The sequence below is a fragment of the Micromys minutus genome (assembly GCF_963924665.1).
Source record: "Micromys minutus genome assembly, chromosome: 11".
Taxonomy (NCBI): Eukaryota; Metazoa; Chordata; class Mammalia; order Rodentia; family Muridae; genus Micromys; species Micromys minutus.
Genome location: NC_137980.1, coordinates 50,518,481 through 50,529,052, shown reverse-complemented (window position 1 = coordinate 50,529,052; position 10,572 = coordinate 50,518,481). Strand labels below are relative to the sequence as shown.

Below are 10,572 nucleotides of genomic sequence, written 5' to 3'. Positions count from 1 at the left end.
CTGAACCCTTCATTCCTCAGATAAGCAAAGCTCACTTCCATTCTGAGTGGACCATTCTTTCTGCCCTATACCAGATGGAGGTTTTCTAAATCTATTCTTAGCAGACATAGTACAGCAGCTTCTGGAGAATTATAGCCTGCGGTCTTAAGAGAACCCCAGGAAAGTGGTTGTAAATTATGACATGACAGTTGGATCAGGAAGTCCAGATGATGGAACAAAAGAAATGGATTTGCTTCCTTGGGCTTAAGCTTCTCCTCTTCAAAAACAGCGCTATCAGGCTTCCTGGGAGTTTTGAAGAGAGCAGGACATGTCACATAGATGGGAATTCAGGAAGTCTCTCTTTACTGCAAGATCTCAAACCCATTATTTATTCTAAAGTGTCCGTTCCTCCCTCTTCTAAGAGTCACTGAATGGGATACGTAATCACAGGTAAGAAAATGCACAGTCTAGACCAGTAAAAGAAACCCACTCCAAGCCTTGAGGAGTCGCTTTAGAGAAAGAACACCAGCAGCCAGTTAACAATGAGACATATACAGCTTTATTTAATCTGTAAAAAGTCACACTCTGGCAGAGTGACACCTTTCTTATCTTAGCAGAAAGCAAGGAGTGTGTGAAAAATCTTTTCTTCAGATTTGGAACCATATGACCCTGGCTGGGCTCACATCTGGATATGTCCAGAGTCCTTGTGTGTGGCAGCATCTCCCAGAGGGTCTCCCTGGCTATCATGACCCCTTACCAACAACAGACAGGGAGCAAAATTATTTCTACCTGGACAGGGCTGCCCTGAGATTGTCCCCTCCCTTGTATTAAGGGACATTACATGCTTAACACCTTCCCAGAAGGTCACTTTCAAGGTGACTCCGCTTCCATTATGTCTGCTGACACTTAGGCTCCACCCATTTACCATGATGGCGTGCTAACAGTCCTTCCTCTTTCCCAGTAAGACCCTTGCCATCAATGGCATTTTTAAATATCACTCCGTTTTCTGGGACTGAGGGATGGAGAGCCACCCCATCAGACCAGGAGGCACTTCCTGCAGGTTCGTGGGTCTCTGGTAAGTGGAATCAGATGCTACAGGGACAGCGCTTTCTCTCTGAGAGTGAAGCCCGGCACTTTGTTTTCCATCTTCCTTGGCTAATCTAGAGCTGAGGCCAGTTCTCTGGAGAAAACTCCACAGTGTACCAGACATCACTCACAGGCTTCAGACCCCTCCCTCTGACTGACACAGTGACAGGAATGGATCCACGTGGACAGGGGAGGTGGTGCAGCCCTGCCTGCCTGTCTGTAACAGTTATCCCTTCTCCTGGTCAAGGCGATCGATGGCCCACACAGTAACTACAGTGTGCCACGTTCCTCAGACCTGCTCTTTCCTGAAACCACTCTGCAAATACTGTTTGTTGTCCAAGTGGAACCAAAATCCAATCTGTGGCCTAACCCACCCAGATATCCACTCTGCATATTGCCCTTAAAAATGCCACTGAGAATTCAAAAAAGTCCCTTTGCAGAAGCACTACAAGAAAGCATGTCTAAAATCACAGAACTATGCACACACAGACAGACACGCGTGCTCGCACACACATGGAGCTGGGAATTAAAGAATATCATCAGATACATATTTGAGGGAGCATAGGGAAAGGCTGGTAAGAGAAGATATGGAGATCAGATCAGATCAAGATGCTGGAATGTTACAGTGATGGCATGGGTGTGGTTCTTGGTACATACAAAAAGGGTGGAGAGGATGATAATCCAGGCTACTAGAGAGAGATGCTGTGGCCATGCATGAGTGAAAGAAAGTGGAGGCCAGCTGACGGAATGAAATGCTCTATTATGGAGCGGTCATCTCAAGGAGGAGGGACTTGCATGGCCCAGGGGAGGAGCATCTGCTTAGCAAGACACTTCCATGGTCTGGTGTCTGTCCAGGACATCAGGGGACTCACAGGACTCTTGAGTTCCATCTGACTGATTGCTGGTCACAGACCTGCTGAAGGGACTTTCTCCAGAGCCGATGCTACTTGAGGTGGAGTGGGTTCGTGATCGGGCGAGCCGGGTCATGCTGGCAGATGGTACTGTAACAGAGAACCGAGAGGTCAGGAGGAGGAGCCCTGGTGAAGCTCAGATGCTCTGCAAGTCTCAGCAAATCTGTGACCTTTCCCAGCCCAACTAAGATGGTGCCCAGGATGACACAAGACCCCCACTTTGCATGTGTGCTGTAGGTGAGTGACTGTATGCAAGGCTGCTGCTATCCTCTGCATCTGGATTCTCCTCAGATTCTCCTCAGAGCAGGATGGGAAAGCCTACAGAGTAAAGCCCCTTAGCTGTGCCCACGCCATTCATACAGTGACTAGGAAGGTGGCTTTGGGGACAGATACTGGTCACCAAAACCTACAGTGCATGCAAGACTAAACCAAAGAAAGAACAACATACCACACAAGTAGGAAGGTATTTCACAAACACAGTGCAAGCCCGATACAACAAGACTACCATCCGTGTCCACAGGATAGATACTGTTGCCCTCTGGGGAGAAGACACGGATGGGGTGGAGGGGAGAGGGGTTTTGGCGCTGATCATCTCTATACAGGGATGAGGTACAGGTTGTTGGGTTCAGGGATTGAGAGGAGAGGGACTCTAGGAGAGTTTAATTTAGATTCCTTTTTTGCTGTTACTAATTTAGGCTCCTCTTTTGCTACTGTTACTACTTTGACTGTAAGATCCTTTCAGCATTAGCATGGCCTGCACAGGGCTTCCCTGAAATGACTCACTGCCTAGTATTCTAGAGCCTTAGTCATTCCCCTGCTGTCTTTTCATCACAGGGATCAAAGGAGACCATATCTGTGGTGCTCTCTGCTCACAGAAGCTACTCTACCTAGAGCCAAGGATGCAGGCCCTTTTGATTCCTGCCTAGGGCTCAATTCAAGGGCTAGCAAACAGGCAGTGGTGATGGTGGTGAAGGAGCGGCCTTCCCTGCTGGCTTTCGCTCAGGCTCTCACCCTGGCAGAGGGTGAGAGGCCGCCTGGGCAGTTCAGCAGAATGCTCTTTTCTTACAGGGACCAGGCCTGCTCTGTAGGGTAAACTCAGAACACACTGAGCCCTGTTCTATCGGGCTCTCACTGTACAGGGAAACGGCGGACATGCTGCAGGCAGCCAATGCAGCAGGAAGAGCATAGTTGGGAGGCGGGCAGGGCCAGCACAAGGAGGTACCTGACTCGCTGCTGAGATGACTGAGCTGCACATACGGGACTGGAAGAAGGATGGACACAGGAAAACGCAGGTTAGTGACCCACAGGGCTAAGTGACAGCCTTGGCTGCCTAGATGCTGCTGACAGGATACTGGGCCAGGGATGAACGTTTCTTTCAAGGTCCCAGAGAAGAGCCTGATGTCAGTACTTTAATGCCACTTCTCTAAACAGACCAGAGAGCCTATTCCACCCTCCTGCCATAGTCACCCTACCCTGGATTGGGGTCCAGTTGCATCGTCAGGTATTTCTGGGGAAGGATAAAAACAGGCAAGGAGGGGACTCTTCCTCCTGATGAGCCAGAGGGCTATGTGTGGGCTCGGTTGGTAGCAGCTCACAGACAGGGACAACATAGCCACTCTAGACAAGACACACATGGTCTACCTGTCAGCTACAGTTCTGAGCCAGGGCCCAACTTCTGAGGCAGCTCATCAATGGTCACCACCCAGTGGACAAAGATGGACATAATGCCTACTAGGTAGAAGTCTATCCTGGGGTTAAACATATTTATCTATTTATTTCCCCCTCGAGAAGTGTAAATTTCTGTGACAAATGAGAAAGCTCAGGGGCCTGAGAGGTAATAGCCCAACACAGCAGCACATGACACACACATGTGTGGACACACACTGCCAGCCCATCCTGTGGCAGAACAGAGTCTACTAATGACACTAGTCTTTTCTCCTGGAGTTTCTACTTTGTTTCTGTGGGCCAGGAGTACATCTGCTGAGTTCAGATGTGCCACATACTCTGATTCATGGCTACACTCTTTCCTGCTGCCCTAGGAGGCATGCTGAACATTGTTGAGCCTCAGTGTGCTCAGTGTCACTTCTTAAAGACAAGCTTGGTAGCACACGCCTTTAATCCCAGCACTTGGGAGCTAGAGGCAGGTGGATCTTCTCTGAGTTCTAGGCCAGTCTACAGAGTGAGAGTTCCAGGACAGCCAGGGCTACACAGATACCTTGTCTCAAAGAACAAAATAAAAGAAAACAAACGAACAAAACCAGTCTTAGTCTGAGGACATTTATAAACACATGCACAGATGAAAGACTGTTCCATACTCTGTTGTTCTCTACCCTAAGGCCGACTAGCACATGGGTCATGTTCTCAGACTTGTGGCCTCCTAGATGTTAAACGTATGCTATTACCTATAAATTTATAATAAATAAAAAACATATACTACTCACTGTAGCCCATTCCCTGCAAAAAGTACTTGAAGGCCTCGGTGAGCTTCCCAGGCTGCGGGGAACAAAGAGGGCGTTAGTTTTTGTGTAGGTAGAGAGGTAGCAGTGTGTGAGATTATGTAAGTATTACGAACACTTGCTTACCTGAACTACTTGGGGCAGCCCTCCACAGTCTGCCATCTAGAAGAGGAAGAACACTTACATCAGTGAACCTCCACTGGAGGAGTGCTCTCAACACCCCAAGTCAAAACAGCAGGAATTAATGGCAGGTTCCTGGATGCTTAACTGCACTCACTACCTTTGGGTCTATGCCTTGACACTGGCAGTACCTGTGGACAGAATCCTGAGCAAGACGCCCAGGCTGTCCACCCACAGGATGCTAAGGCCTGGCTTTTGGGCCTCTTGTGCTGACAGTGTTGCCAGCTACACCTTGGCTCTGACTGTACCCAAAGAAACTACCTGCTCAGTCCTTCAGTTTTTCCTGAGTACCTGGGTGCAGGCATTAGTCACCATGTCTGCTTTCTAGTCCCCTTCATCTCTTTATTGTCCTTACTCTATGACAAAGGGTATGGTGCCATCAGGAGGGGAGAGCTGTTCAGTCCCTCCTCACCTCCCCTAGCTGGATCTTGGGGTGCCGTTGTTCACTTTTGAAGGGTTTTCATCGTGCAGTCTTAGAGCTTTGCTAGTGTGTACTGGAATCCTCTGTTAAATCCTGTCTGTTGGGTATTATCTCGGGGGAGTCTAACTGAATAGATGTGCAATGAGGCCAGAGAACTAGCATTTCTAACCCTGCGACAGAGGTGTAGCATCTGCCAGTCTGTACTTAACACTGTTCCCAGTGCACGTTGGCCAGACAGGAACCAACATCCTCCTTCCAGATGTTATGACTTGACCCTAGAGAGGTCCACTGACTTGCCTCTATTTAAAGGGATATGAAAGGTCTGGAGAGATGGCTCAGTAGTTAGAGCACATATTGTTCTTCCAGAAGACCAGGGTTTGATTCCCAGCACCCATATGGCAGTTTACACACTGTAATTCCAGATCTAGGGGAATTGACACCTTTTTCTGACCTGCGTGGACACCACCAGTCCATTTAAGCATATGGTGTACACACACACACACACACACACACACACACACACACACTTGCAGGCAAACTACTCATGTACATAAAATAATTATTTAAGGGTATAATATATGTGTGTGTGCGTATATATCATATATCCCTTGTTTCACTGATGGAATTAAAATTTTATTTAAGTAGGAGCCATTATTTAAGACAGAAGAATGTCACAAAAGGCATTAGAACTTGAGCTTAAGAAGGAACAATTTGAGGACAACAAGCCTGAGAAACAACCACTTAGCCTGACAGATATAAAATAGAACAAACTAGTGAGGCCTGGGACTTGTGCAAAGTTTAGAAGCTAAAAACTGGTTAGAAGTAAGACGCTGCACATGCCTAACGAGAGTCCTTCGACATCTGGGGCAAGGCCAGTCCAAGTTACACAGTGAGTGCTAGGGAAGCCGTGACCATATAGGGAGCTACTGTCTCTTTAAAATAAGGAAAAAAAAAAAAGTAGAAGAGGAGAAGGAAGAGGAAGATGAAGAGAAAGAGAAAGGGTCATAAGACCCTACCCTGCCTAGGGAAGCTAAAAGCAGTGGAAGGCTGGTGAGGCGGATGTTACCTTCTTCAGTGGTGTGGTCACTGGTAACATATTCGAGTTTCAGTGGATGGCTACACGCCATGCTCATGTGGATGGTCCCCTTCAAGAGTAGTGTGTTTTTTGGTTAGATTTTAAAAGTTGTGTTTATTTGTGTGTGTGTATGCACATCACGCCTGGTGTGTGTGTGTGTGTGTGTGTGTGTGTGTGTGTGTGTGTGTGTGTGTGAGAGAGAGAGGGGGGGGGTCAAAGATGGTAACTGTGTGAGATAATTCTCTTCCACCATCAACACTGGCTGTCAGGCTTGGCAGTGAGCGCCTTTACTTTCTGAGCCATCTAGCTGGTCCAATGTTTTGTGAGAAGGGGTCTCATGTAGTCTGAACTTGCCATGAGCTGAGAATAAACTTCAACTCCTGATTTTTTACCTCCCAAGTCTTTTTTTCTTTTTTTGTACCACCAAATTTGTAAAAATCAAATTTGAAGCCACAAATGTTTTATCCATATTTCAGAGAAGACCACTGATCATCTGGAGTGAGAGCACTGTGAGTTCCACAGCCTCAGAGCACTGAGCCTATGTGTGTGCTGAGAGTTACAGAGCTCTGTTTGGACAAGCTGGACCTTCTGTCTGGGGGAAACATAATACTCTTGATAATCTACAAGTGTATCACAAATATAAGGGGGCCTATGGGGAAAAAAAAGTATCCTTATCGCTAAGACATGTTTAGAAGTTTCCTTAAAAATACAACAGGAGCCAGGCATGGTGGCACAAATCTTTAATCCTAGCACTGGAAAAGAAGAGGCAGGCGGATCTCTCTCTGTGAGCTTGAGGCCAGCCTGGTCTACGAAGTAAGTTCCAGGACAGCCAAGGCTGTTCTACAGACATACCCTATCTTGAAAAACAAAACAAAGGACTCAGGATATAAAGCATTCTCAGTATTACTTTATTTCTTGTAATCTTATATGTTTACTTGATTTTTAATAGAATGGGAAAATGTTTGTAACATAAACGGAGGAAAACATACAGGGTTATAGACATCTTCTAATCTTTGTCTGTTTGTTTTGTAGGCCAGAATAACCTGGAATTATGTAGCTCAGGCTAGCTTCAAGCTTACAGCAATTCTCAGCTTCCTATGAGTTAGAACTGTGTATAGGCCACCATCCCAGTTTTTTTTTTATTTCAGACAGCATTCTCTTTGTAGCTCAGGCTACTTCCAATCCCATTAAAGATCCATGTGTGCCTCCGGAGTGCTGGGATTAAAAAAATATACACACCATGCCCAGACCTCTAGCTCCTCTAATATTATGATCTAAAAACAAAGAAAAAGACACTAATATTTCGCTACATATTTCTTTTTCAGTGGGCAGGATATCAATCATTTAGAAAATCTATTCTCTGGGCTGGTGAGATGGCTCAGAGGGTCAAAGTGCTAGCAGCTGAGCCTGAATCCTGAGTGCCTCCCTAAGGCACACATGATGGGAGGAGACAAGGAAGTTGTCCTAACTCCCATGTGTGCCTTGGCATGTGTTGACCCCCCAATAAATACATACATGTAATTATGTATTCTTTCTTGTTCATTGGGGAGGGGGTGGGAGAGAGAGAGAGAATGAGAGAACGAGAACATACACAAACAGCCATGGGAGGGGAGAAGAGACTCATACAGTGCAGCTTAGAACACAGAGCTGGAATGTATCTCAGATGTCACAATGGCCGGCTATGAAAGCAAACACACTACCTTTAGCAAAGTTGTATTTATAGGGTCGAGGCGAGAATTACATTCAACCTGAAAAACAAAACAATTTCATAAACTGCTAGAATTACATTAGTGATCTTACAACCAGATAGGTCACGTGTGATGTTTGCTTAGCTAATGGCTCAGAGTTCATCTAAACAAATCTGTCATTTCCTTTTCTGATATTTTCAGTCTTGAATGAACAGCATGGTGACTCAAAAGTCCTTAAGACATGTGGGCAGGTACCTCCATTCTTGGAGAGGTGAACAGGACCGTGGCCCCACCCTGCTAGGATCTCCATGCCTTCCCAGCATAAATGGACTATCCGCTGGGACTAAGCACTGTGTCCACCTCCCATCAGCCCCTCCTGCCAGGGGTGGATGGCTGCCATGCCCAGTCTCTGACTCTTCTGACTCAAGGTCTCTAAGTCTCCAGTGTGAAGGAGACTTCTTTGTGACTGTCCCATTGTGATGGTTATCAAAATCAGGGATGATGGCCTGGGTCATCTCCTTGTTTGGACCCTTATAGCCAAGAAAGTGTCCTCAGAGAAAGTGGCTTGGGAAGATTATCTTGGAGTACATGCCCTATCACTGAGCCATATACCTCCAGTTCTAAAAGGTCAACATTTTAATCAAATACTTTTTATCAAACAATTTTAATCAAATTGAATCACTTAATCAAAGAGCTTTTCCTCATCACATTTTCTAGGAATAGACACGTGGAAGCTGTGGTGGGAGCTCAGAATCAGGAGCCTGTGTGACTACACATCCCACAAAGGGAAAGGAAGTGAGTCCAAACCCATCACTGCTGTGTGGGATACACACACCGCAGACCAATAGTGTTTTCAGAGACAGAGGAGAGCTGGGTGTCTGGAGAGGTGCAGAGGTAGAGAAAGGAAGACTGTGCAGGGCACATGTGTCACTGTGGTGGAGTGAACAGCGGAGTTGACAGGGTCTGTGTGCTTTAGCAGAGCGTGGGACGGTGCAGTACTGAAGAGGCAGCGAGCTGTCAGCGAGTGGATCAAGTTACCTAGGCAAGAATCAGCAATCCAGGTGAACTTGGAATCTTGGGATTGCTGAAGGGCAGGTTTATAAAACTCCTCTAAAGTCAGGAGATGCTCTAGAAGCCAAGCTTGAGTCAGAGGTTCAGTCTGCTCTATGTGAAGGACAACGCAGGCAGTGGTAAACACAAGTGTATAGAAAACACAACGACTCAACAGGTAGAATTTTAAGACGGATATCTAGTCACGGTGCTTAGAGGACAGCTACAACAGTCTCCATATTTTCTAAGAAACCAACTTCTGTCTCTGCACAATGAACCGCGCTTCCTATTTCCACCACTTGGTAGTTTGTAGAATGTCTCATGCCTCCATGTGAAACTTGCCACAGTCACTGAGGCAGTGTGTGTTTCCTGGCAGGGTTGGAGGCACGCTAATGCTCTGCTTCGACCATTGGTCTCTGACATGTCTTTGCATTTCCTAAATCTCCCGAACAGAGACAGCATCTGTTACTCCTCAGCACTGAATAGGAGATACTCAAAATGATGCTGAGTTAGTGAGCACAACCAGGCGTCAACAGCACCTGGTTGACATCCCCGGGGCTAACTCTTAAGCCCTTGCCATCAGAGGCAAGAGAGTTGGGTCTTTGACTAGAGAATCGTTTTCTCTGTATTTCAGATGACACCCCACCTCTCTAAAAACAGGAGCGTGGAAGTAAAATGAAAAGGCCTTATTTTTTGAATAAACTATACCTTAAAAACATCATGGAACATGCTATTTGAGTCCACAAAAGGGAAAGGCCCTCAGCAACTTCTGCACCCACTGGATTTATGATGGTAACATTCCAGAGTGGAAGGCTGGGTGTAAAAATCTGACAATAATTGCCAGAGTGGAGTGGCACACAGAGCCATCAAGAACCTGGTGACGCTTCTGAGGAACTGGTTTTCACAGTATGTCACAGTAGAACCCAGTAGATGTGACTAGACACAGCATGGCCCAGAGTGATCTTGTTTCTATGGCGTCAGCAGGATGCCTGCCGTACTGGACTATGCTTCAATCCCAGCTTCCTCACATCAGCACCACTCACCACAGCCTCCACAGCAGGCGAATTGTCCCCCACCACCAGCAAGGTAGAACACCTGGGAACGGGGGAAGAAGAGGGCTCAGTCAGCAAGGAAGCACAAACACCTAGGATCAGGGATCAGTGCTGACAGGCAGCAGCTCAGTGGGGAGTCACGCACTTACTTTAACGTTTTCAGTCTGTTATCATTCTGGCCCAGAATAGGTCTTTCGATCTCCAGGTCCCTGCGCCTAGACAAACAAGGCAGAATCAGCATCACTTACAGGAAAACCACCTCTGTGTCCCTGAGCAGCTGCTTCCATGACACCCTGCATGCTACACAACAAGAACAGGGGTTTGTGGGATGCTAAAAAGGGGGAGAACTCAAAACCCAAGCATCAAGGCTGACTGAACTTTCCAAGTGGTCTGTAGAAATAGCACATTCCCTTGAAGAGGGAATGGCATACTTTTATGTGGGAAGAGTTTTACTTTTAATAGCTTTGCAAAGGACTTTTATCTTTTTATTTCAATTAAAAATAGGAAAGCTCTCCAGACCAGATTTAAATCCTGGCATGGCACCTCACTGGCTGTGTATCTCTGTAAGCCTCCAACTGACTCACGCATCCTGCCCCACCACACTCCTTCTTTGGAAAAACTATTCCTAGGGTAAGAATCAGTGCTCTCTCCTCAGCCCAACCTTGGACAGGGAC

At 46.7% G+C, this 10,572-nt stretch overlaps 1 protein-coding gene across 2 annotated transcripts in view; it reads right to left on the bottom strand.

Annotated features, from left to right (window-relative positions):
- Positions 1 to 539: 539 nt before the first annotated feature.
- Positions 540 to 10,572, bottom strand: part of NDRG3 (NDRG family member 3) — a 59,721-nt gene continuing 49,688 nt past the window's right edge. Inside the window, exons 11-17 of one of the 2 annotated variants that reach the window (XM_080924757.1) lie at positions 10,048 to 10,113; positions 9,890 to 9,941; positions 7,809 to 7,856; positions 4,559 to 4,594; positions 4,418 to 4,469; positions 3,199 to 3,237; positions 540 to 2,066 (exon numbers count right to left, since the gene is read on the bottom strand). In XM_080924757.1, coding sequence (XP_080780883.1) covers positions 1,885 to 2,066; positions 3,199 to 3,237; positions 4,418 to 4,469; positions 4,559 to 4,594; positions 7,809 to 7,856; positions 9,890 to 9,941; positions 10,048 to 10,113 — 475 coding nt within the window. In that variant the 3' untranslated portion in view covers positions 540 to 1,884. The remainder of the gene's footprint in view (positions 2,067 to 3,198; positions 3,238 to 4,417; positions 4,470 to 4,558; positions 4,595 to 7,808; positions 7,857 to 9,889; positions 9,942 to 10,047; positions 10,114 to 10,572) is intronic. The other variant, XM_080924758.1, reaches the window with a different exon arrangement.